This window comes from Nycticebus coucang, chromosome 7, assembly GCF_027406575.1.
Source record: "Nycticebus coucang isolate mNycCou1 chromosome 7, mNycCou1.pri, whole genome shotgun sequence".
NCBI classification, from domain to species: domain Eukaryota; kingdom Metazoa; phylum Chordata; class Mammalia; order Primates; family Lorisidae; genus Nycticebus; species Nycticebus coucang.
The window spans coordinates 119,827,993-119,855,211 of record NC_069786.1 but is presented as its reverse complement, the minus strand read 5'-3'; the positions used below and the strand labels follow the sequence as shown (position 1 = coordinate 119,855,211).

At 39.5% G+C, this 27,219-nt stretch overlaps 1 protein-coding gene across 2 annotated transcripts in view; it reads left to right on the top strand.

Moving 5' to 3' along the window:
- The window catches only part of FARSB (phenylalanyl-tRNA synthetase subunit beta), a 71,773-nt gene extending 50,890 nt beyond the window's left edge, over nt 1–20,883 (top strand). For both annotated transcript variants that reach the window (XM_053597112.1, XM_053597113.1), the window contains exon 17: nt 20,604–20,883. In XM_053597112.1, coding sequence (XP_053453087.1) covers nt 20,604–20,755 — 152 coding nt within the window. In that variant the 3' untranslated portion in view covers nt 20,756–20,883. The remainder of the gene's footprint in view (nt 1–20,603) is intronic.
- Nucleotides 20,884–27,219: the final 6,336 nt, after the last annotated feature.

Here is a 27,219-nt window from a genome sequence, read left to right as displayed (position 1 = left end):
CAGGCACCGCCACATAGTTTTTTTTTTTAAAACTATAGTCTGGCCCTCCAATGGTCTGAGGGACAGTGAACTGGCCCCCTGTTCAAAAAGTTTGAGGACGCCTGCTGTAAGGTGATGAGAAACATATCTTGTCTTCCTATGCGGAGTCTTTTCTCAGAAATCTTCATAAACAGCAAACTGAATAAAAGTCACTTCTCTGATACAGATTGTGGTATGTAAATGAAGTCTTAATTTCTTTTTTATTTGAAAGGTTGCAAAGAGCTGAAATGGTAAATTGGAGCATAATTTGTACTAGATAAAATGCTTTATGTAACTTTTAGGTTAATGATATTTCTGTAAATCAGTGTCTTAATATTGTGACTTTACTGCTTCTATCAGTTCCTTAAATATTTGTCAGAAGAATCAGAGTTCCCAGTTACAAGGCAGACTTTAAGGAGGCAGGGATAAGTGGAACACAGGCCCTGCTGTCGAGAAACCTACAAGGAGAAAGATTGTACCATATACCAACTCTGAAACCAAGTTGAGGTTTCCAAAGAGGGAGACAGCGCAACTTCTTGTGGGCATCCTTACAAAGTTTAGCGAGCTTCTGTAAAGCAATGATGGACCTTTGAAGGAATAAGTACAGACGGGAAGTAGGCAAACCCCTTGAGCAAAGGTAGAGATGGGTGACAGGCTGCATGTGTCGCACAGCAGTGGGTGCGGTTGGTCTGTCCCTAGGGTGAGGAAGAAGCTTGGTACTGTATTTTGAGTCCTGAATTCTAGAAGAGAAGGTTTCAGCTAATTAACGGAAAATACTGAAGCAGCTTGTTCTTTTTTTAAAAGCAAGGCCTTAGATTAATCTGGCATCAACACGCAGTAGGTTGGGATGGTATAGAGAGCAGAGGTAAAAAGCGTGTTAAGAGCCTTGAGAATAAGGATATGAACTTGGATCATGGTCATGGCTATACCAAAGAAAAGAGTGATTTAAGAGATCTTAGGAAAGTAGAAGCTAAAACAGTCATCATTCAGAAAATTTTGTGGTATGTGCCAGTTGGAACCTTTTACGATACAAGTAATCTGAGTTGATTTTTTTAAAAGTCAGATTTTTATAATTCCAAACTTATGATAATCATAATCCTAAATAAATTAGCTCCCAGACAGAATATAATACTTCATATTTAATTTCCCTACTACTGCATGTAGATATCTGCTGTTTAGGTTTAGAATGTATTTTGTTTTAGTTAGAAAACACATTCATAAGCTGTCACTACTGACACGTTTATAGATCTTCATGTTCAGTTTTGTTAGGCTAAATTGTTGCTTTGGGTTTTGATTTAGTATTTACGCACTCAGAATTATGTTTTCTTTTGAATCTATGTTGGCTCTCAGAATTGTAATGTCTTAAAGTTTTTATGTCTATGAAATGTCCAAGATTTATGAATTTGAGCTGGGTTGGTACGAGTTCTGTATGCTCATGGCCAACCAGGATCAGTACATACTTCAGCATAGCTCACTGGCTTTCCTTGCAAAGGGCAGCGTTATCTGCTTTCTCTGCCACTTCACCATCATTGCCCACGTCAGTCTTTGGGAGTCCTGGGTACCTAGATCTGGAGGCTTTTTTCTCAGGATGCTTTATTTAAGAGCCATCAAGTTAAATAGAGTATTAGCCATCAAGCTAAACCATATAAATAATGGTTCCTCATTTGTTATAGGGATTTCTAAGTCTGTTTTGATTATCTAATAACAAGTATGATTGCCTTTTTTTTGAGACAGAATCTCACTATGTCCTCAAACTCTTGGGCTTAAGCGATTCTCTTGCCTCAGCCTCCCAAGTAGCTAGGACAACGGCCACTCGCCACAACACCCGGCTATTTTTGTTGTTGTTGTTGTAGTTGTCATTGTTGTTTAGCAGGCCCAGGCTGGGTTCAACCCCGTCTGCCTTGGTGTATGTGGCTGGCACCCGAACCACTGAGCTACAGGTGCCGAGCTTGATTACCCTTTTTTATAATGGTTAAAGAAATCAAGGCCTGAAGAAGTAGCTTGTCAAAATAAGTCAGTAATAAAACTGGTATTAGTTCTTCCTCTAATATAAAGGTGCACACATACATACTGTACTAAGGAACAAAATTGTTCTGCAGACACCTAAGTAAATGTGTAAACACTGGAATTTGGTTTCGGGGGCATATTTAGCTATATCATTTCCTCAGATTTATTGTTATTTCATATATAGCTTTTTCTGCTTAGAAAAAAAGCAGAGGATCAGAAAGCAGAGCAGAAGGAGATTAAGAACCACCGTTTCTTGCCCTTCTTGATTCCTGAGTTGTCTTCTATTTCTCTGACATATGGTTTACTTTTTAATAATTAAAAATCCCTGGTGGCTTTGCACTTATAACTGAGCTAAGTCAGTTCACTAGAGATTCTTGCTAATGTCAGTTATGCCTCATTTTTTCTGTCCTTTTTAATGTATGCAACCACGTTTCCTTTTGTGCTGCTTTGTCTGATGGTAGAGGATGAGTGCAACAGAACTTGATTCCAACTCTTTGAGAAACTTGGCCCTGCCTGTTGCAAGAAAAATCTAGAAACTCATTAGAGTGATCACTGCACTGATGCTGAGGAGCTGTGCTGACAGTGGGGTATAACCTTGCTGCTCACGGAGGCAGCAGCCCCACAGCGTACAGAGTGTCTGCAGAAGCTCGCGTCAAGCCTGCGACTGCAGCCAGAGAGTAAAGCCCAGGGCACCTAGTCTGATGTATTTTTCATTTGCTGAGCACCCTTGCAGTGAAGACCATAAAGTGAGACAGAATGTCGAGTTGACGATAGAGTAAGGTTGATATTAAGTGGGAAAACAACAAGAGCCTCAACTTTTTAGCAAACTGCAGAGCGTTTTCAGGGTTTCAGAAGGGTCCACCTCTCAATGTTTAGAGGCCTTTGATCAGCATTTTATGGCATGTGGATATGCTTTTTTCAGGCTTCTTCTCCTTCATTTTTGTGGCTTGTTGCAAACTAAATTATGTATGTTAAGATGCATTTATCCTTTTCAAAAACCACTTCTGGGCAAGCGAAATTCTCAACATTTTTGTGTTTAGAACAGTTATGTGGTTGCTGGGCAAATGAGTGGCGAAAATAATTTCTTGTAGAATGTCGTGGGCTGTGTGTGGTTTTTCCCCATCTGGCTTGTTACCTATTTCAGTTTTGATTATTTAAAATTCTACAGAAAACTTTGATTTAACTTGAGACAAGAATCCTGATGGAGAGACAAACGTTTCAGTGATTTTAGTTTTGACAATTGTTTTCATGCTGCTTAGAATTTATTTCATGAAATGAAATATAATCTGTAAGTAATATGCACGTTTAATCCTGAACCATCTGTACACACAGTGGTATTTAGATACCTTCTGCTACAGAAACACCTAATGATCATTGGCTTGACCTGTAGGTCATGACCTTTTTCTCCTTTCAGGACACCTGTGAAAGATTTCAGATGCTAAAAAAATGGGGGTGAAATTGTGATGTTTTCCCTGGTAGTCACACTGTTTTAAGTGTAATACGAGCTTGGGAATATAAGTGAAAAAATATCTATTGAACTTGCTGAAATCAAAGTATTCAGTCTTTGGTTTGATTTATACTAAATATTATGGACTGTAATAAAGGGGCCTCCATAAGCACACCTACATTTAGTTACCATCACCATAGTCATTAATAAAGCAAGTTTACAAAAAAGCACTTGGAAGGTTTTACGCTTCTGACCTTATTACTCTGTGCAAAAATTTTTTATTCCTCTGGTTCTCTACTTTTTTTGTGTGTTTGAGGCAAGCTTTCAAATACTACCATTTTTGTTAGCTTCTTTGAAAGAATTAAAAGACTCCAAGCAATATTAAAGAAATGAGCAGTAACCACCACACAGCTGTGGCGTAACGTGGACCACAGTGTTCATAAAGGCTTCCGCAGTCATCGCGCGATTCCCGAGCCCTGTCTCCTCCTTACTGTTCTTGCCTCCCTCTCTTATATGCACGAGGCACAGTTCCTTCCACTCAGGTCCACTTCAGTCTTTTTTGAGGGGCAGGAGGGGACATTTTAGTACTCACAGCAAACTGTACTCTCTACACTAAGTCACATATGGAATGGGTTGGTCAGCTCAGTATTTTATCTGACAGATAACTGTCATAACAGTGTTTCTTGATTTTTTTTAAAATTCTGTCTTAAGGACTGCCCCTAAATTGTCCCTTCATGAAATTTTAATTCCACAAATATACTTTATTATGGACCGCACAGTATAGCTGTGCTGTGTGCATAAAAAGAATAGGTATAAAATTTAACTTTTAAAAAATTCCGTGCATGGCTCGGCGCCTGTGGCTAAAGCGGCTAAGGCGCCAGCCACATACACCTGAGCTGGCGGGTTTGAATCCAGCCCAGGCCTGCCAAACAACAATAACGGCTGCAACCAAAAAATAGCTGGGCGTTATGGCAGGCGCCTGTAGTCCCAGCTACTTGGGAGGCGGAGGCAGGAGAATCGATTGAGCCCAGGAGTTGGAGGTTGCTGTGAGCTGTGATGCCACGGCACTCTACCTAGGGCGACAGCTTGAGGTTCTGTCTCAAGAAAAAAAAAAAAAAAAAAATTCAGTGCAGTGTTAATCACTAAACAAAATTATAAGTTAAAAGTTAAATTTAATAGTGAGTAACATTTAAATTTATAGTTATACCTGCTGGATGACTCTTAATGTTATTTATATAAATTGCAGCATGTCAAATTATATGTGCCAATTAGCAATTTTTGTAAATATGTAGTAACAGAAATCAAAAACTTAAAAAATCATTCATAATTTACTTCTGCAGCAAAAGCAAAACAATTGAAAACTAATTTCTTAAAAAAACTTTTTAGTGAATTTAACTTTTAACCTTTTTTTGATATGAGAAAATAACTTTTAACTAATTAGTGGTCAGATATTGTCAACATTTTTAGTACTTGACATAACTAAGGATGTGTTAAATAACTTTTGAACTAAATAATAAAACATAAACTACTTTTATTTAATTCCGAACCCCCTAACCACACACGCAGGCTCTCAGGATCAAACATGACGCCCACAGGCCATGCAAAGGCAGCCCTTGCAGCGTAGGCCGCCGCCTTTCAGTGTGACTTGGAGATGAAACGTCAGCAGCCTCTTCAGTCAGAGCTGTCTATCGGCATAGCTCGGTAGCCTTCTCGTACCCATTTACCATGTCTTCATATCGAGGCTGTGTGTGTGTTACCCAAGATAACCCAGTGCGAAGAACTGAATACTAAGGAGTAACTTTTGTCAAATGAGCCTCAGTTTTGGAGGGACACAAACCATTGTAATATGTAAGATTTTTTTCATACCCTTTTTTCTCCTCCAAGAACTAGTTTTCACCATTGTTGAGAATGTGTATTGTAACAAAATAAATACTTGATAGTTACAGGAGTCTCCTCTTATCTGCATGTTCCAAGACCCCCGGTGGATGCTTGAATAGTCCTGACCCCTGTGAATATTACAGCTGCTAAGTGAGTAAAGGGCAGGTAGCGTATACAGCGTAAGGTTTGGGTATTGTCTAGTTTCAGTTGCACAGGAACACTGTGTACTGAAGTGTATTGAATCAGACAATTTTGGGTGCTGGAAAATTAAGAGTAATTTTTTGTTTTTTTAAACATCAACTTAAAAAGGAAAGTCTGGCTAGGCACAGCAGCTCATGTCTATAATCCCAGCACTCTGGGAGGCTGAGGCAGGAGGATTGCTTCAGCACAGGAGTTTGAGACCAATCTGAGGAACAGCAAGACCGCATTTCTACGAAAAACGGACCTGTTGTTGTCCACCTCTTGTCCTAGCTTCTGAGGAGGTTGAAGTAGGAGGATGGTTTGAGCCCAGGAGTTTGAGGTTGCTATGAGCTATGATGATGCCACTGCACTCTAGCCAGGGTGACAGAGCAAGACTTTGTCGAAAAAATAAAAAAGGAAAGTCTGTCAAAACATTGCTGATTCAGTTCATATTTCTTAAATCTCTTTGGTAATTTGGGGAAGAATGATATAATGAAGCAGTGATTTTTTTTTTTTTAAGTCAGGTATTTTTTTAAATAGATAGCTAGCTAGCTAAATCTTAAACAAGGAAACAACTTTTGTTTTTATCTATTGGAGTAGCCTTAAAGAGCCAGTTCTTGAGAGAATAATTGGATGTAATTTAAAACAGGTAGCTGCTCTCATTTCTTTTGAAGTAGATATTCACACAAATGAGTTTATTGAATTTATCTGTGTTCAAAATGTCCCTTCTGTCTTGATGTATTCACATTTAATATTTCCTTTTCCATCAACATGTAGGACAAGAACTAGAATTTTTAAACGGTTTTTTGGTTTGGGATATTTTGAAATTCAGAAATTTATTTTTAAAAATGCAAGTGCAATACAGATGTTTTCATGAAGTATTTGAGAGCTAACCTGATTTTTCATTACCCCTGAACACTTCAGTATTTCCTGTAAGTAAGGACAATGCCTTATATAACCACAGTGATAATCATTAAATTAGATTCACATTGACGTGAATGTTAACCACCATTTGATCCTGACCGTGTGCAAGTTTTATCCGTTGTCCTTTATAGCAAAGAGTCATTTGTTGCCCTTTAGCTGTATGTCTCATTAGTCTCCTTCTGGAGAGGTCTAGAATAGTCTTTTCTTGACTTTCGTGACTTTTTGACACTTGTAAAGATTTTAGGCCCTTATTTTGTAGCATGTCCCTAAATTTTGGTTTGTCTGACTTTTTTCACTATTTGGTTTGGGTTAGGTGTCTTTGGAGGAATCTTTAGAAGTAATGACAACTTCTGAACACATCCTGCAGAGTGGCACACAGTTTCCCTTTATCCTATAACTGGTAGTGTTCACTTTAATCTTTTAAGGTGATGTCTGTCAGGTTTTTAACTCTAAAGTTATTCTTTTCTCCATTATGATTAGTAAATATATTGTGGGGACGAACTTTGAAATTAGAGTAGAACCTCTATAACTTGACCACCTAAGGAACTGTAACAAACTGGTCAACAGACAGAGGTGGTCAACATAAGGAACTGGGCCTGTTGTCCTGATATGTACATGTGACGCATGTCCAGTCTATGAAAATAAGCTCAACTTGAGGTGGTCAGTGTAGGTAGGCAGGTGGTCAGCTCTGGAGGCTCTACTGTATATAAACACACTGTTTCTCCTCAGTCTTCCTATTGATTTATATCAGTATGGATTCATTTTTTCCTGTTTAATGTATTTCAATCCATTATAATCATTTATTTTGATATTCAAATTAAATATCAAATAGGACCCTTGGATAGGACCCATTCAAGCTGGCTTCTGTTTCTTTTTAATGTATTCTTTGCTTTCAGCACAACATGTTCCAGGTATATCTCGAACTTTCCCTTACCCGTTTCTCTAGCCTGGTTTAGTGTAGTGAGAAATAGCATGTAGAAGCCCAGGTGTAGGGTGTCAGGTGTTTATTGCTATGACCGGGGAGGGTTGCTGTTTCAAGACCACTTCAGAGGACTGAGCTAGGGAGTGTGGTGTGATACACACACACAGCCACAGCTATATTTATTTCTCTATGTGTGTGTATGTAACCATATATATATATATATTTTTTTTTTTTTTTTGAGACAGAGTCTTACTTTGTTGCCCTCAGTAGAGTGGTATGGCGTCATAGCTGACAGCGTCCTCAGACTTTTGGGCTCAAGTGACTCTCTTGCCTCAGCCTCCCAAGTACCTGGGACTACAGGCACCTGCCACAGCGCCCGGCTATTTTTAGAGACAGGATCTAGCTCTTGATCAGGCTGCTCTTGAACCCATGAGCTCAGGCAATCCACCCGCCTCAGCCTCCCAGAGTGCTGGGATTACAGGTGTGAGCCCCTGCGCCCGGCCTGGGTAACCCGTATGTTGACAACACTACCATCAGTTCCAGTCTAAGACTTGAGGGTTCATTCCAACAGTGAGAAACCCGGTTCCCATTATTCTTATTTACTTAGTTGATCAATGCGATCAATGCTCCTGTCTGTAACTAAACTCTTTTTCATCGCCGTCTTCTCCCCTGCGTGTTTGTCTTACTCATCATGGAGACTGACGGCCACCACGGGACTGTCCCCGCTCCCCTCATCCTGGGCTCTGCCAACCCACGCCAGCTTTCTCTCCCTGACCTGGGACACACGGTCTCTGTCTCCCTAACCCTGAATGAGGTTTCTGTCTCCTCAGCTCCTGTAGGAGCTGTGTTCTGGCAGAGAGGGGAAAAAGTCTTAAGTCTTAAAAAAAAAACCATTGTTGGTAAAGATGTTCTTGTGAAAATGAGGTTGTCTTATATAGCTTCTCCCTCAGACCAAGTGGCTCTGGCCGCTGTTAGTGAGAAATCAAGTTTAGATTGCAAACTGCATGTTAAGATTGCTGTTACCACTGAGTAAGTCATTATTCCTGGGATTTTTAAGTATGCATAGCTGTGGGAGACTTTTTTTTTTTTTTAAGGAAAAGCATTGAGTTTGTACAGACATTGCCAATTCATATTCAGGATAAGGATTTTTACATACATATATGACTTTATAGTTATGTTTTTACAAGGAAAATCTTGGTTTCTAATGAATTTACATTATTATTTGCTCACTCAATGTTATAGTTTTAAAATAAAAATACCAGTAGTATAACTAAAATTATGTGTACTGAAAAAGTTTGAGATTTGTCTTTATTCTTTTTGTATTTAGAAGATGGCCTACAAATAAAGTTCATTAGAGTTTCTGGCTTCCATCTCTGTTACGATTTTTATTAGTTTCAGGTGCACTGATGTGGTTTGTTTTTTGAGCGTGTGCATGAGTGTGCATGCTGTGTGTGTTCTCCATTTCTCAGTTGACGGGGTTGGTACGTCACACATTGTTCTGTCACTGGAAAGTCTGCTCTGAAGATAATCAGTCACAGCATACAGAGATCTTTTTCCTTCATTTGGGCCTCTGCATAGTACTCTAATATACAGAATGCCATTGTTTAGGGCGGCGCCTGTGGCTCAGTGAGCAGGGCGCCGGCCCCATATACCGATGGTGGTGGGTTCAAACCCAGCCCCGACCAAACTGCAACAAAAAAAAAAAATAGCCGGGCATTGTAGCAGGAGCCTGTAGTCCCAGCTACTCGGGAGGCTGAGGCAAGAGAATCGCCTAAACCCAAGAGTTGGAGGTAGCTGTGAGCTGTGATGTTATGGCACTCTACTGAGGGTGATAAAGTGAGACTCTGTCTCTAAAAAAAAAAAAATTCCATACTTTAAATATCTAATTCCCTATTGAATATTACACTGTTTCCGAACCTTTTCTGCTAGAAATAGTGCTACAGTGAATAGTCTTGTGCATATGTTATTTGGTATCTTTGCAATATACCTTTGGAAAGATTCCTAGAAGGAGGGGCTTATTGGGGCAAAGCATATATACATTCCTATTTTTACTAGATATTGCCAAATACTCCTCCATAGGACTTCTGGTTCTAACATTGTACAAACCCAGCAGCATCCCAGGAGAGCACTTGATTCTACAGAATCTTAATCACTAGGCTTTTCTATTTTTGGCATTCTTTCAGGTGGGAAATGGTACCTCATTGTACGTTGAATTGGATTTTCTTATTTTCTTTCTTACTGGACAATTTTGTTTCCTTCTCTGTGAATTGCCTGTCTTGCTCATTTTTTCTTTTGGTTTGTTGATCTCTGTTTTTAGAAACCTTTCATGTAGCACGGTTATTAACCCTTTGTAATAGATATCCAGCTATTTTTTGTCAGTTTGTTAACTGTCTTTTGACTTTGTGATTGTTTTTGCCACAAGGGTTTTTTAAATATCTCTATGGTCAAATTTATTAATTTTTTCCTCCTTATTTCTGAATTTGAATCATAGTTAGGAAAATTTCTCTCACTCTGGGCTTAGAAAGGAATCCTCCATACTTTCTTCTAGTGCCTAAATGTTTCTTTCTTTTTTTTTACATTTGAATCTCTAAGGTGTTTGTAATTTATGCTGAGTACAGTATGAGGACTAGATCTAGTTTTGTACATGCTTTGTAGATTGTTTTGATACATGTTGCTTTCCAGTTAGTGCTGTGACATTTTAAAATGATAACTGTTTAACCTCCTAAGTTCCTTTTTTAAATGGTCGATGCTTTTCTGGAAATCTATGAAAAAATAGAAAAAAGAAAATAGAAAAGATTTTTTTTTTTTTTTTTTCAGTTTTTTGGCCAGGGCTGGGTTTGAACCTACCACCTCCGATATATAGGGCTAGTGCCCTACTCCTTTGAGCCACAGGCACCGCCCCAAAATAGAAAAGATTTAAATTATATGCTTTTTGATGCATTTAAAAGATTATTATTAAAATCCTTATTTTAAAATGATATTTATTTATTTATTTATTTATTTATTTATTTTTTTTTTTTTGTAGTTTTTGGCTGGGGCTGGGTTGAACCCGCCACCTCTGGCATATGGGGCTGGCGCCCACTCCTCTGAGCCACAGGCACTGCCCTTTAAAATGATTTTTAACAGTTTTCCAGTGAAGTTGAACAGGTCTTGAAGGAAACATGTTTCTATTTGAAAGTAGGTGAGAATTGGAATAAAGAACTGGTTCATATCAGAGTGAAGTTTACACATCCGTGGCATTCTAAAGATACAGTTTGCTGCAGCCTTCTTTTTGAAGGAAGGGAGGCATCTAGTCTTCCTTGTTTTTCTTGAGAAATATTTCAAGTACACATCAGAGTTAGCACTGTAGTCTCCTTAATCAACCCAGTTCTTCTGAGTCCATTAATGATCCTTCTTCATACTAGTAAAATGAATGTATTTTTTCTATAGGTCAAGTGAGATAATTTGAAATTGAAGTGAGACCTTAATTTTGAAAATCAAATACTTCATCTATGATTTTTAAGGTTTAAATAATCATGTATATCTCTAGTATAAAGGAAACATTTATGCCACAACTAACAAGTTTATAAAATATTTAGCTGATACTCTATGGTATCTATTGGATTTTTTTTATGACAGTTTCAAAAATACATTGAATTTCAAAGTGGAGAGCTTGGAATGGCTCTTTTGATCTGATTTGCGCTGAAGCTGGAACAAGCGTTGGTTTCCGTCACCTCTTCAGAGCTCTTTGCACTTAGTAACCAGGTTTTCCATCTAAGGGCTTTGCTGAGAGTGATGCAGAAGAGGCCACATTTTTCTTCTAACTTTGCTTCTGTCATTTATCCCCCAAAATTATCCCCCTGCATCCTGACAGCTTTTCGTAGTCTGCTTTGTCCCTCCTTGCTTAGGACAGTCCAGTTTAGTAATTCCCACAGCTCAGAAACCAGTAGCTTATCATCTGTTAGGTATTACCTAGGAAATTAGAAGGTTTAAAAAAATTATTTCTTGGGCGGCGCCTGTGGCTCAGTGAGTAGGGCGCTGGCCCCATATACTGAGGGTGGCAGGTTCAAACCCAGCCCCGGCCAAACTGCAACAACAACAAAAAAAAATAGCTGGGTGTTGTGGCGGGCGCCTGTAGTCCCAGCTACTTGGGAGGTTGAGGCAAGAGAATCGCCTAAGCCCAAGAGCTGGAGGTTGCTGTAAGCACTCTACTGAGGGCAACAGAGTAAGACTGTCTCAAAAAATAATTATTTCTTGACATTTTCCTAATATTTCTCTTTAAGAAGCAACGTTTTATGAACCTTTAGTTCATAAAGGTTCACTAAATGCTTGCTCTGATTTTTAATAATATATTAGTCCATAATCGGCTTTGTTTAAAAATTAGAAATGTTTATTTTATTGTGATTTTGAGGGGTAATAGGGATGCTGAAACTTAATTGAAGAACCATTAGATAGATATCTGTCTTTTCCAGTGTCTTTCATCGGCCAGCTAATTTCTTCTCCTCTCCCCATATAATGCTTTGGAGAGATTCTGTTCTGCTTTTTAGTTTAAATTACTCTTCTGTATATATTACATCACTGTAGGAATCCAAAAGATTGACCTTCATTTAAAGTCGTCCCAACACTTTTATATAACGATAGGTGGGGTTCACTTCCTTGAGGTCCCCGATGTGGTTTTGATTTTGACCAGTTGTTTTGGTGTTGAATAGCTGTGGCGTAACCTTGACATTTGAGAAGTGAATGCGGTCGTCTACCCAAGGGACTCGCGCAGCCTGTCATCCCACCTCACGTGGACTCGGCTCACGGGGACTGTGCACCGGGATCATGATCTCCCTGTGCAGAGGCCTCCCGGGCCCCGTGGGAGGTTGGCAGCTGATCTCAGAACCCCCCAGCCCTTCCTGTCTTGCAGGGTTTTTGTGTCTTTGTTGTACTTTTTTCTGCTCCTCTTCCACACCCAGAATCTTCATTTTCCCCTCTCTGAGTCACTATACTTTATCATTCACCTTCCAGTAGATAAAAGTAGTCACTCTCTTAACGCCTTTGTGCCAACTTGTTCATCTATAAAGTAGGAATGATAATGTCTGCCTTGTCTGCACCAAAGGATGGTTGAGAGAGGTAGATGGAAGATTTTGTGGAAGCATTTTGAATGAGTGAATTGTTCTTCAGTGTAAACATGAAGTAGATATTAGGTCTGCCCTCAGAAAAGAAACATCGGATAAAAGAGTTGCAGGCTGGATTGGAAGACCTGAGTTCTAATGTGAACCCTGTTGTTTCCTGGTATGGTTTTCTAACCTTTTTGGTATCTGTTTCCTTATGTGTCAACTGAGGGAATAGACAGGGTTACACTCAGGGTCATTTCCAGTTTTAGGATTCTGCAGGAATTTAAATTCAGATGCAATCTCTACATAAATTCTAAATATCCGCTCCTTTCCTTTGCCCTTTTAGATGATGTCTCTCTGGTGCTTATTTATCTGCCAAAGTAATTCCAGCCTCGTTTCAAGAATCTGAAATTTATTCTTTAAAAGTGCCTGAATTGTATGGGATTTAAAAAATATATAGATGTGTTTTCCATGAGGCTGTAGGTTTTGTCAATATTTTGTTGTTGTATTATAAAATACTGCAGAGCATACTTGGGTATGTCCTAAGGTTACAGACGATGAAATGGTTTTTGTTTTCTCCTCTTAAGTTTTGTTTATTTATTTAATTTTACACCAGAAGAAGTTTGCAAACATAAAATGGACAGCCTGACCAAAATCTTAAAAACATCCTAGGCCTTATGTGCCCGTGGGCCACACGTAGGAGGTGCCGGTTCTGTGACCCTTCTCCTTGGGGCTGCCCCCAGCTTCTACGATTGCCTGCCTTGGGCAAGTCTCCTAATCGCCTTGTGTTTCACTTTCCCCATCTGTAACTTGCCTGTCCCATAAAGGTTTGGTCTGGGCTGAGCTGGGTCTGATTCGTTCCTTTTACTGGGATGAGAAGATGAGGAGAAAGCAGGGGACTATGTTTTTACACTTTCATTATTCTTTTTTTTTTCTTTTACACACTCTGTTGGTCGCCTGAAATCTTACTTTAAAACCAAAACATCTGTCATGATTACATGTTTGAAGTAAAATTTGCTCCAAATTAGCTAACGGTCTTAATTAGTACATTGACAGTGAAACCATGGATACAGTCTTACATTCTCAATATTTCAATTTTTTGGTTAACCCTACCATAGCCTCTTTATTATATTATTATAGTCATTAGATACCTTTTATTTTTGAAGTTGTTATTCTAAATATAAGAAATATATAAATATTTAAGAAATGTGAAAATTGGGGGGAAATGATATGAGTGTCAGACAAATGTAGGATGATGGCATTTTTTAGGAATAGGAATTTTCAAAACAGACTGACAGTGAGGATACTTTTTAACATCTTAGGGTTAAATGCCCTTTGGTTTTCAAGTTAATTCGGGACTGATTTAAAATTCACCTTGAAGCTCTTCCAACATTCCTGACCTCCTTCAGGTTGTGAAATACGAGTATGTGTGTGTGTGAGAGGCTCATAGTTAAGATCAGACTTTAAAATAGTTCTCAACATTTCCCTAGCATTTTCTATTTAATCACTTAGTATTTGCCCCGCTAATTAATTAAATTTTTGTAAGAAACATTAAAAAGTGACAGCTATGAAAATAAATGGTAAATTTCTGTGCACAAATTAAGACTGGGAAATTCTGGAGGTATGAGTCTAAATATTTAGTCATGAAGAGATTGTAGCAGTTTAGAAAAGATGGTTCTTTATTGCAGACATTTCTCCGTTAATGAGAGGAGGAGGTAGTCTGGGCTTTGCTGATTTCTTTTTTTTTAATTTTAATTTTAATTTTTTTTTTTTTTTTTTTTTTTTTTTTGGTTTTTGGCCGGGGCTAGGTTTGAACCTGCCACCTCCGGCATATGGGACTGGCGCTCTACTCCTTGAGCTACATGTGTTAATTAGGTTTCCATTTTTTTTTTTGCCTTCACAAAATTAAAAAGACTTAAAATATAATAATGATAACAATGTTTAAGGTAAGGATTAGAAACAAAAACCTTGTAAAGAACGAACATAAATACATTCAGAAAAGGAATCAGACAATTGCTACATCAAAATATTAAGCAATAATAATAATAATGCAAAGAAAGTAACATTCACAGTGTCAAATAAGAGTATGTCTATTATAGAATGCTTTGATTCTCCATACTGAATCTCAGAGTCTTTTTTTTTTTTTTATTGTTGGGGAGTCATTGAGGGTATAAGAAACCAAGTTACATTGATTGCACTTGTTAGGTAAAGTCCCTCTTACAATCTGCTGATTTCTTTTTAAGAAGAAGGTGCCACAGGGTCCTGTCCTCATTTGTAAGGCAGAGCTTGCCGCCCTGTTTTGACAGAGGGTTGCTGCCACGTGGGCTTTCTCTCTGAGTTCCATGCTGTGGGGTTAAGTAGGTATCAGCTCTTCTCCCGTGTCCACTTTTCTTCACTTTAAAAGTTAATGATGTCTGCAGGTGTGTTGGGATTAGCACTGTAAAGTTGTGTAAGGGGTTTATCTTTCTTTTGATCTTCAGAAAGGGATGAAAGACGGCCATTAAACTCAAGGGATTAGGTCCCTTCTCTTTACAGACTTGAGGTAGCATAAATACTTCACTTCAAATGCAAAGTGAAGAATTGTGTACATCTGGGGGAAACGAGTGTTTTATATTACCAGTTGGAAATTATTCAGTCTCTACTTACCAATTAAATGGTCTTTGCAGAGATGTTTTCTCCAAACTGAGCATACTAGGATAGGAAAAAATGTTTTGGTGTTTATACCTTGGTTATTTTTCTTCTTCATTTTCCTTAGCCTTTCCCTTTCATTTTATAAGTTGAACGTCCCACCTATCTTGTACACTTTTCCCCCTTGGTTTCTCCCCACTCTGTATTATTTCATTGTTGCCCTCAAAAAAATGCTGCTTTTAAAACTTTGAGAACTGAGCTTAAGGATGATACCATGCTCACGTGTATGGTGTATGCAGTGTAACAGGGCCTGGGTTCTGTCTTTTCCTTTAAATCAGCATCATTTAGAAAAGGAAGGTGGTGAGGTGCTGGAAGCAAGTCAGGCAGCAACATTCTCAGAACACTGGAGGGGACGGGGAACTGGTTTCAGCCTCAGCCCACTCTTTGTCTTGTCACCCACCCTGCCAGTTTTACTCCAGAGTGGAACATGGGGGATTTTTTTTTTTTTTTTTTTTTTTGTCCTTTGCTGGGAGGGGAAGGGCAAGGGTGGGTGGCAGTCCTAGAGGCAGCCTGTTGAATGATTATTCCTCCTCTCACTCCACAGTCCATATCAGTCTTTTAAGACAGATTTAAAGTATGTTTGGTTGGCCTAGTGGCTTACAATATCTGTATAATTCTGCATTTTATATTTCATACTTGAATTTGGAGGCTTAATAAAACTCCCAGTGGTAGTAGCTGTTATCTGCCACAATATATGTGGTATGTGGACATTCCCTTTCCAATATTCCCTACACCCCTTTTGATTTTGTTCTTTTTATTGTATAGAGTTTGGGTGGTTAAGTATTGATAATATGTGGAGTTGAACCCCAAAACATGTATCAGTAATGTAAAGAAAGGGAAAAGTAAAATTGTCTGCGTAGATGATTTTTTTTTACAGATGGGTCAAATAAATTCCCCGGCGAATGAGTTGAATGTAGCCAGTAAGGAGTTCAGAGCCCCAAGCTTTATCATCCTGCCAGTGTTTTCAGACTGGGGGAGGGAGGGGGTTCTGCTCAATTACCACCTTAAGCTTATACTTCCGATGCTTCATACATTATAGGAATGAATCTACGGGTAAAGCGTAGTCAAACTTGGGGCCTATAATATTACTCTAAAAAAAAAATATTGGGCAAAAAAGAAACTGTGAAAGGTGTTTGGCAACCAGCAAGAAAGGGAGCTCACAAACCTTTGATGGTCAATTAGCCAGAAAACGTGCTAACAACTAGGTGCCAGGCAGGATTGTGAGCCCAGGAATTACCCCCAAGGTCCTCAGAGGGGTCCGGCCACTGGAGCACAGAGACAATTACAGACCTCAAGGAGATGTTACAAAGGCTTTAATTAAGGGATTTACTTACACCCCACTAAGTTTTGGAAATTAAATTCTTATTTGTGCTTAACTGATGTTTCTTTTGTCTGGGTTTCCACATGTATTTCAACAAAGAATACTAGTTTCTCAGAATCTGCTTTACGTTGGAAGCCAGCAAAGGTGAGAGTTTCATCAGTGTAGGGAACTAGGTGGGAAAGTGGGCTACAGGGGCTTTTTGCTGGGGAGTACTTTGGGTGCAGGTTGAAAATCGTAGTATTTATGTATCTTGAAATACTAGCAAGCTAAGGAACTCTGTTAGGGCTTAAATACATGAGTAAAAGGAAAACTAATGTACTTTCTGGAATTTGAATTTTAAAATTCCCATTCACAAGGCAACATGGTATTCCTTGAATTGGCAACTTATGTCTCTAGATATAGCATGCTGCTCCTCATAAATATGTTGTTTGTTGATGCAATGAAAGTAGCTTTCGGCCGCTCCCCACATCCGATCTTTCACAAGCCTAGTCATGTGTTCTATTCCATTCAGATGTAACTTTTCTCTCTGGAAATACTCGTATTTAAGATGTGTAGTTCTGGCTGGAGCATTATGGTGGCGTTGACCTGCTTGTGTCTCTGAGCTCGATACCCTTTCTGCCAACAGTGGAGAGCTGTTCTCAGCTCTGCCTTAGTCGGGTGTGCCCTTTTGTTAGTGAAGCAATTATCCTCTCCTATGTCCTCTCTGATTCACTTTTGCCTGTAGAGCTTGGTTTGAACCACAAACGTTTTTTAAAGCACTAAGAAATGATTGTGCTGTAGTAATTTTTAATTTTCCTTTAGGTTGGTGCAGTGGCTCATGCCTGTACTTGGTCTGACAAAACTGAAAAGTTTGGGCTGATACTTAAAAACCTTACTGTAGGCCAGTCTTGGTGGCTCAAGCCTGTAACCCTAACATCTAGGAGGCCGAGGCAGGAGGATCACTTGAGCTCAAGAGTTTGAGGTTGCAGTGTGTTATGATGGTACAAGTGCACTCTAACTCAGGCAACGGAGTGAGTCCTCATTTAAAAAAAAAAAATCACACACAAAAAATTCCTTTATTCTCTCTGTTATAGTTTATAGGTAACATCAGTCAAGTGGCACAAAAATTAGGTTCTCTCTGTTATACCCTTGATAATGTGAAGGCCCTTTTGTGTACGTGGAGGACAGAACTTCAGCCTTGCTGAACTGAGGAGCCAGTAAGAAAATTGTGTTTATTCAGGGGTGTTCAACCTTTTGACTTCTCTCGGCCACATTGGAAGAAGAAGAGTAGTCTTGGGGCATACACTAAATATGCAATCACTAACAAAAGCCGATGAGCAAAATCTTTGTGATAACCAAAAAAGTCCTCAGATAATTTACATGTGAATTCATAATTCACTGCTTAGGTGACAGTCCAGACACCATCTGACCTCATTAAAAATGATAAAAAGGAAAAATAGCAAGAAAAGTTAAAACTGTCATCACAGGTTAAAGTGTGCAGTTTCCACCAAAGTAGAGTTCACACAGAAAGCCCGTTATTTGTCTTGTGTGGAGGTGGATCGGGAGGATTAGTTTTAGATGACAGGGTAGAGATTTCTTTGGTGCCTGCCCCTCTGGGGTCCAGTGTAGGCCTCTGACCTCGGGGCAGTTTAGGATGACTCGGGTGAGTCCATGTACTTGGCTGAGAGCTTTTGATTTAAAATACGTGTATACTGGGATATGTTTTAAATAAAGTAGAATGTGAATTTCAGTTCTCTTTGCTTTTCTTTGGAAAGAGGAAAAATTGTATCCAGTGATATAAACATTTTTTTTAAAGGTCTATTTTTTTTTTTATTAAATCATAGCTGTGTACATTAATGCAATCATGGGGTACAATGTGCTGGGGGTTTTGTTTTGTTTTGCAGTTTTTTTTTGGCTGGGGCTGGGTTTGAACCCACCACCTCCGGCACATGGGGCCAGTGCCCTACTCCTCTGAGCCACAGGCACCGCCCCAATATAAACATTTCTATTTGACCAACTACCCAACTGGCTAATGAACTAAAGCAAAGTGTGATCTAAACTTCTGGAGAGAAGTAGCGCTGGCAACTGAATATCCAAGAATATCCAAGAATATCACTGGATTTTGCTGTAAAGTGTGGATTCAAAAAGTTGTTTCATGAAGTAAAAGTTCTAAGCTCTTATCTGTTAGGATTTATTTTGCTAACATTGTCAGAATCAGCACATCTGGCTTAGATTCTAAAATAGTTTGGTTATATGTGTCACTAAAAGTGAATCAAATCAAATAAGAATTGAAGGTAGATAAAGGGAAGGATTTTGATAGAGTGAGGATTCTTAACATAGCAAGGTTATCAGGGAAGATCTTGAACATTTCCTTTCTGAGAGGCCTTTAAAAATAGTCTTTTTTTTTTCCTCAGACAGTACTGTTTAGGCGTATTCAGATACAATTCTATATAAAGGAGCACTAGAGTAATGGAATAAAAGACTCTCAGCAGTCCCTTCCATTTTCCATCAACACTGTACAAAGTTCACTTATTTGTCATTTGAAGCTTTTTCTTTTTGAGGGGGGCAGGGGAGGGTAGTTTTGATTTTTAAGTTAGATTTTCATTTTGATGGAATTAAAATGCACCGTCTTTATCCAGATTCAGTAATGCACATATTCATATCAAACTAAGGCCGTCTTTATCCAGATTTAGTAATGCACATATTCATATCAAATTTAGGCTTGCCACTGTCAGTCCAATTTGGCTTCTGCATCACATCATTTGATTCTGCTCCCTGCCCCTCTCCCCACATGTGGGTTAGTGCAAAGAACCAAATAGTCAAATGCAGTTCCTTGAAATTCTTGCTTTAGTTGACAGTGAATCAGAATTATTTAGTTTGGAGGGATGTGAAAGACAGGCCACCTTATATTTCAACCAGGTTGCTTTAGGATTATTTAAGAATGGGAATTTAAAATGTCTTCCAGGCCTTTCTCCAAAAATATAAACAAACATCCTCCTATGCTTATCAGGAGATACATGTAGTTGTCCTATGTCTCTAGGGCACTAGCTTGACAGTAGCAGCTCCCCCACCCCCGCCTAGTTCTGTATGTCTTAATGGTACTGACCTTGGAAACTCAGCAGTTTGCTCTTTCATCAATAATGTAGCCACTCTGAAGTGGCAGGCTGGAGGCCCTGCTCTGCTGGGTATTTATAGTTCATGCCAGTAAACATTTCCGTGGAATCAGTCAGAAGCTGCAGGCTTGATCCCTTTTCAAGTTAGTGGTGGGGGAAATGAATCAACATATTTTTAAACCTCAGTAGAGTACAGAGCATTGATAAACTTCTGTGGCATTGGCAATTTAGTGAATATGGAGTAGACCTATGTGTTTGTTTGTTTTTTGTTCTTTAAACCTCAAGAGCTGTTACTGGTTTGGTAAGCCGTATCAGTACATTGGCACCCAGATGAAGAGACAACTTTCTGCTGTCTTGAAGTAAATGAGGGATCAACCCAGACTTGTGTGGGGCTGGCCTTTGCTGTGGTTTTACAGTGGATGCTCTGAAACTGCTTAGAAAGCTTTTTCAGGCAGGAACGTAGGGTGCGTTCTGCTCGCAGGGCCTGTAATCAGACGTGCAGTTCCCTCGGGCCTGCCGATGACAGTGCAGCTCGGGTTTCTCTGTGTAATGAGGTAGAAAAGAGCGGCGTTGTGCAGAGCCAGTGAATTCAGTGGACCCTTCTTATCCAGCAAATATCGCTATGGAGAAACCTGTTTAAAACAGGCTCTTCCCGTGTAAGTTCATCAGTCCTACATTTCATTCTTTTTCCTTTGTCCTTTTTAGGGCCCGTTCCACATGTGGACAGAATTACTCTAAGGCTTCTCCTGCCTGTGCTCCTTCAGTCTCTTTTACATCATCCTTCCTGCTTAGACTCCTGTAATCAAAAGTACTGGGCCCTTAAGTTCATATTTGCCTCTCATTTTTTCCTTGCAAGACTTCTTGGTGTAATAGCAAATACTTCTTTCATGTAGTAGAAAGTGTAAGGAAGCACTCTCTTTTCATAGCCAGTGGTTTAAAGAATAGTGTTTTAAAAGTAGACTAGTGGGCTCTTATCCTTAAATGGCTATTGACATTTTTACCGGAAGAAACATTGATTTTTTTCTTTGGCTTCTTTTTTTTCTTTCAGGCCCTACTTTCTTCCCCGGGCGATGTGCTGAGATCTTTGCCAAGGGTCAAAGCATCGGAAAGCTTGGGGTCCTTCATCCTGATGTTATCACCAAATTTGAGCTGACCATGCCCTGCTCCTCACTGGAAATCAATATCGAGCCCTTTTTGTGAAGGTGGATCTCTGTTGTGTGATTCTGTTCCCAAGTGTCCCTTTCTCCTTCCCTGGTGTCCTTTAGTCCTCCACAGGGAACATCCATTTGTGCTTTAATGTTTAATAAAGTATGATAGAAAGCACTGTCTGTTTCTGTGGGTAGAGCCATCTTTTCCCTGCATTAGGCCAGCTTGTGTGATACATAAACGTGGTATCTGTGCGGAGCTGCCCTGCTGGGTAGAGGCCCAGTGGAGTGCGAGAGAAATGCACTAGCAGCGTGCAGGGCGGCTCTAGAAGTCGGAAGTGTTCCTCGGACATCAGCATCTCACAGTGTGACTGATTATTCCTGATAACAGGATCCCTTTCTTGTCCTTATTGATCAAATAAGATAATTGATTAGTATGCATGTTGCATGAGATAATGAAGGGTTTTAGTTTTCATGTTCTCCGTTAGACATGTATTCATCATTTGGAAACAATAAAAAAACGGTATTTTTAGAAAATGTTTAAGAATCAATTATGTTATAACAGTTACAGTTTCTAAAGTCATTTTAAAGTAAAAGAAAACTGGTAGCACAAGTCTTCAAAATATTTAGAGTGCAGGGGTATTTTTTACTCTGTTACTCTGAGATAGAGTACATATAAATGAGATCTCTTCTGCTGGAAGAGTTAAAATGAATGAGTGTTGATATCAGTGGAATATGAACATTAGGAAACAATGAAAAACTTATTTTTGCCATAGGCCATATGTGTTACTGTAATCAGTTATAAAATCATGGTTTTAAATAGTTACTTGAGCTACTAGGATCTGTCTTACTTTGTAGGGAGGTATGAGATCCCTCCACTGAAGCTGAGCTTCTGCTGGTCTTCCTTGTCTTGCATTTCCGGTTTCCTACCTCCATCTAGAATCCTAGAAGATGTATAAATAGCCAATACGCACGTGAAAAGATGCTCAACATCATTAGTCATCAGGGAAATGTAAATAAAAACCATAGTGGTGAACTACTGTGTGCCATTTAAATGGCTAAAATTGAAGACGGGTAAGACCAAATGTGGGTGAGACTAGAGCAAGTAACTTCACACCGCGGCTACTTTGGAAAATAGCCTGGCGGTTCCTTAGAATGTGAAACACACGCCTACCATCTAGCTGTTTGCTCCACAAGTCTATTACTAAGAGAAATCCCAGCCATCTGATAACTTTGAATTGGGGCAGCAGTGTCTGATGTAAGTTTACCCATATGGCCATAGGAAGATTTTTATGCAAGTGTTCACAGTGTTATTTATAGTGGCTACAAACTGTAGTATATTCCATACTATGAATACTTCTCAGCAGTAAAAAGGAATGAACTGCTGGTACTCAAAACAACATGAATGAATCTCAAAGCATTATGCTAAAGAAGCCAGACACAAATGATTATATGTCACCCATTTTTATGAAATTCTAGAAAACTCAGTGGGTGGGAACTTGGGCAAGGGAATTGACTGCACAGGGTCAAGAGGCAATTTTTGGGGGAGGATGATGGAAATTTTCTTTGTCTTAAATTAAGGTAGTAGTTATACCTATGATTTAGGTTATACCTCAGTGAAGCTGGAAGAAAAATAATGTAGCATGTAATATTTTAATAATTTTAACTCTGTAAGACCAGCTGATGCATGCATAGGGTGGAATAACATGAATTTTAGAATTGGCGTTTCTGCTCAAGAAGGTTTTCTGGTCCATCACCATTAATGAGATATTCTCCCTTAGTTTTTAGGTTCACTGGTTAAAATCACGCCTTATGAATCATGTGATAGCCATTATTGAAGTAGATAGAACTATTTGTTCGGTTAGCCACCAGCCACCTGGGTATTTTTTGGATAGCCAGGAATTACTTGTAATAAAAACCCACTAACAGTTGATTGTGTATCCCACCAGGAAAGGGGACAGATCAACTCCATGTATCATGTAGCTGTTTCTGCCCTCTGAAGCAGGAAATGGTAGGAAGGCAAACAGTATCAGCTACATTAGAAGAAGTGATCCTTCCATCTCATGAATTGAGACTCCGGGGCCAGATCACCTTACACTTGTCCTAAGCGAAGTGTTTGAACTGGAGCCGGGCCAGACTGTGGGTACTGCCAAAAGCCTTTACTGGAGAAGACTCACACCTCCTTAGTAAAAACAGGGAGCTCTAGTATTAAAAGGAATGTTAAATATAATTGTTTCTTTTTTTTCTTTTTTTGCAGTTTCTGGCTGGAGCTGGGTTTGAACCCGCCACCTCTGGCGGTGTATGGGGCCGGCGCCCTACTCCTTTGAGTCACAGGTGTCGCCCTGAATATAATTGTTTTTATTCTAGTTTACAGATAAATTCTACTTCCACAGCCTGACAGTAGAAGAGCAATTCTACTTGCTCTTATGTATAAAGTATTTTTGCATCTGATCTTGTTTACATTTTAATTTTTTTGGCTTAATAATAGTAGGAGACAGAATAGCAATTTTCCCCAATTTATATGATGAAAACTGTTGAGCTTCAGAGAGATTAATGACTTACTCAACAGTCACATGGTAAATGAGCTTGAGACACTTCCTAAGAGTGACTTGAAGTCTGCAGTTCACTCAGTGTTTGCCTGATTTAAGTATTTATCCAAAAATGTTGACAATTCTTACAAGTACTTTTTAAATATAAAAATACTGAAAAAAGAAACAAGGTAAAAATCAGAAGTCCACCACTTTTAAAAAGAAATTGTACAAAGTAAGATCTTCCCAAGGTCAGCCTTCTCCCTAATTACCGAATGTAGCTACCCACTGTTAACAATTTACCTTGTATTATTTCTTTAATTTGGACATTTTCCTTAGTTTGGAAAGTCACCCTCACACGCCCACATTTTTTGAGTCATGCTGTATTTACTGGTTTACAACAAGTTTTGTTTTTTTTTTTTTACAACTTATATCTCATGACATTTCACTTAATATGTCCCATTTTCCCAGTACCTATAGACCTACCTCATTCTTTGAAACAATATGATATCTTATCAAATGGGTGCACATAATTTGTTCAACTATTCCTCTGTTTGTGGATATTCAATTGTTCACAACTTTTTGCCATTATCAATAGTGTTTCATTGAACTCCCACTAACACATCACTGGCTCAGGGGCCAAGAAAAACTAGTCCTAACGGGTGGTGCAAGACTGTATAATAAACATCCACATTTGGTGTTTCATAGATACGTTCAGAGATGCACAGGGTTAATTAGAAATTTCTTACATGTGACTTTTGTACTTGAACAATCTATTACACCAGGAGCTTACATTTTAGATGCAGGAGTTGCCAGGTCAGACGGTTTGTTTTGAATTTAAAACATGTTGAATGACTAGTCTTACATTTTAAACAGGACTAGCTTATTAGGTTGAAGGAAAAGTAATTGTGGTTTTGGATCATGAATTTTAAATCATGATAACTCAGATCAAACACATCTTTATTAATCAAAATAGGAGCCATTACAATCAACACATTATTGCCGACGAGAATTAAGTTTATTTCTTCCTGTAGTGTAAAAATCCATGCTTCAGGATTTGATGAACCAAATTTTGGGAAGCATTTTACGCATCCTGCTGGTTGTGAAAGGATTTTTTTGTTGCTGTTTAAGTGTTTTTCCTGTAAAAAGTTGTCAAGATGCTTGAAGAATGGGTAGTCAGTTGGTGAGAGGTCAGGTGAACATGGCAGATGAGGCAAAACTTTGTAGCCCAATTCCTTCACCCTTTGAAACATTGGTTGTGAGATGTGCAGTCAGGCGTTGGTCCTGACCCAATGCACCACCCGTTTTGAACTTGAATAAGAAAATCGCTCAAATGTCTTTGTCTAACATTTCTATGGTCCAAAATAAATACAAAATAAACATCAAGTAATAGGTCATTAGCAAAACAACACAAAGTGAAAAATGCGATTAAAATGATAATATAACTGCATTTAAGAATGTGTTCAATATTGAATGGCAGATTTCAACAATGCAAAAACTGCCATTACTTTTGCAGCAACTAGACAGCCTAACTGCTGTTCCTGTTCTCAGCGATGACAGCTCATCAGGTTGGTAAGAGAGGACATGGCTCAAAACCTTGTTTCTCAGTCCTAGTCCCTGTTTGCACGTGGTGTTTTGTTTAAACGTCAGTAACCCTACTGCTTAAGTATTAACTTTCAGTCTTCTGCCCATTTCGTCCAAAAGCAGACAAGTAGCTTTAAAGAGACACCAGTACTTGAGCAAAATATGTCCATTTGACATTTGGCCCATCTGACATCATCCAAGTTCTGGCTTACTATGCTCTTAGGGCCTTGAATAACTAACTTTATGTCTATTATTAATGGACTGAATGTATGCCCCCAAATTCATATGTTAGCCCTGAACCCCTGTATGTTTTTTCTCTCCCATGTCACTAACACAGTGTGGTAGGATTATGCTCAAGGCTCACATTCGTGCTTTTCACTCTTTATTCATAAGGTTTGGCCTTCTTTATTTCTGTTGAAGAAAGCCGGCATGTGGCTTAACCCAGAGGAACCCAGCAATGCAGGAGCAGTGACAAGGCTCTGAGAGGGAGCGCTATATAAAGCGCTGAAATCGGGGGACTCGGCGACGCACAGTCAGTCTGGCTTAGAGAAAACGTTCTGGCTTCATACCAAACCTGGTAGCAAAAGAAATTTTCTGCTTCCCACAAGTCTCAACTTTTGGTCATGAGGAATGAGAATATGCCCATCGCTAAAATAAGCACCTGCTTTGGGCCAGTGAGAAACTGGTTGAGATGGGTGGAAGCCTGTGGATGGATACTGAGGAAAAGCCCAGTCTGAGGTGGGTGGGGCTAATTGGAGACCTAGCTGTGAGTGTCAGGAAGAATATTTAAACAAGGATCAATTGGGATGACACTGAGGCAGTTGAAGCAAGAATAGCCAGACAGGTGTCCCATAAGCAAATCATACTGTAGGGAGGAGAGAGATTATTTAAATAGGATGACTTATACAAAACACGGGGCACAACCCGTGTCTGTGGAGCCCCTGGACTGGGGTATGTACTGGGGCATAATGGGAATCCCTCTTTGACCTTCAAGATACTTCATCTTTTTATTGGTGCCTAATTAGGATGGCTGAAATGGTCTGTGTTTAGTGAACACTGCATAATTGGCTCCACTCACAGTGTCAGCCCTCTGGTTCCCATGTGATAGAGACACTGCAAATGTGAGCCCGGGAGGCTTCTCTGCTGTCTGCACTCATGGATGCAGGTAGGTTGTAAGATCCTTGCAGGCGCAGGCATTAAGGCAGCACTCTGCCCCCAACGATGTGAGGCCAGCATTGTGTACGGTAAAGAGGCATTGACATTCTTTGAACACCTGCATCAGGAAGAATATGGTTGTGCTCCTACCAGTGGGGGACCCTGCTGTGGCAGCAAGACCGGCAGATGTGTTAAGCGTGTGTGTTGAGGCACAGTTACAATGGCACTCCTTGCTCCACTCTTTTCTTATTTGTTTTTGCATGCCATATAGACAGGCATGAAAAGGAGGAAGAATTTCTGGCTTTGTATAGCTCCCTGTGTCATGTGGCTAGTTTTAAGAACTGAACATTCTCTTCATGGCCCACATTCAACTCTCATCCTTAATATGCATCCTGTAAATATTCACGTCTGCACTGCAGGTGTGCCCCCGTTTTAAGAAAACAATGGATGTATGGTGTGCACCAAGTAATCCATTAGAACCTTAATGTTCACAGAAATGAAGAATCGCCATATGATTTTGAAACTGCAAACCCTTCAGGGCACTGATAACTCAAATTGAAAAAAAATCAAAACACAAGCAGCTTTGAGGAAAACTTCTATTGTCTAAAACGGTGGTTCTCAACCTTCCTAATGGTGCAATATATTTTCATTGTTAAAAAGTGGTCGTGACTCACAGGTTGAGAACCCCTGGTCTGAAACAAGCTATGTGCAGACCACTTGGTTCTTGGGCAGCCCCTGGCTAGAGGACCATAATCATAACCATTAAAGAGAGACACGGAGCATTGAGAGGTCCCCCAAAGAGCCAGGATCATGGTGAACTATTTTTAAAATGAAGTTTCTCAGGACTAGTTCAGAGAACTGAGCAAAGAGAAAACCATGGAAGGCAGTGGGCCGAGGAGACCCAGAATGAGGTTCTCGTGGTTGCTGTCTCCACCAAGAGGGAGCGAGCAGACGCAGGCACCATGCTGTGTGTTCAGATATGGAAGTGGAAGGTCCCGGGCAGACTGGTAAATACAGTTGCCCTTCAACAACACAGGTTTGAATTGTGCAGCTTCTCTTACCTGTGGATTTTCTTCTGCCTCTGTCACCCCTGAAACAGCAAGACTAACCCCTCCTTTTCCTCCTCAGCCTACTCAGCATGAAGACGAGGAGGGTGAAGACCTTTATGAAGAGCCGCTTCCACTTAATAGTAAATACAGGTTTTTCTTTATTATGGTCTTAACATTTTTTTCCTCTAGGTCATTGTAATATA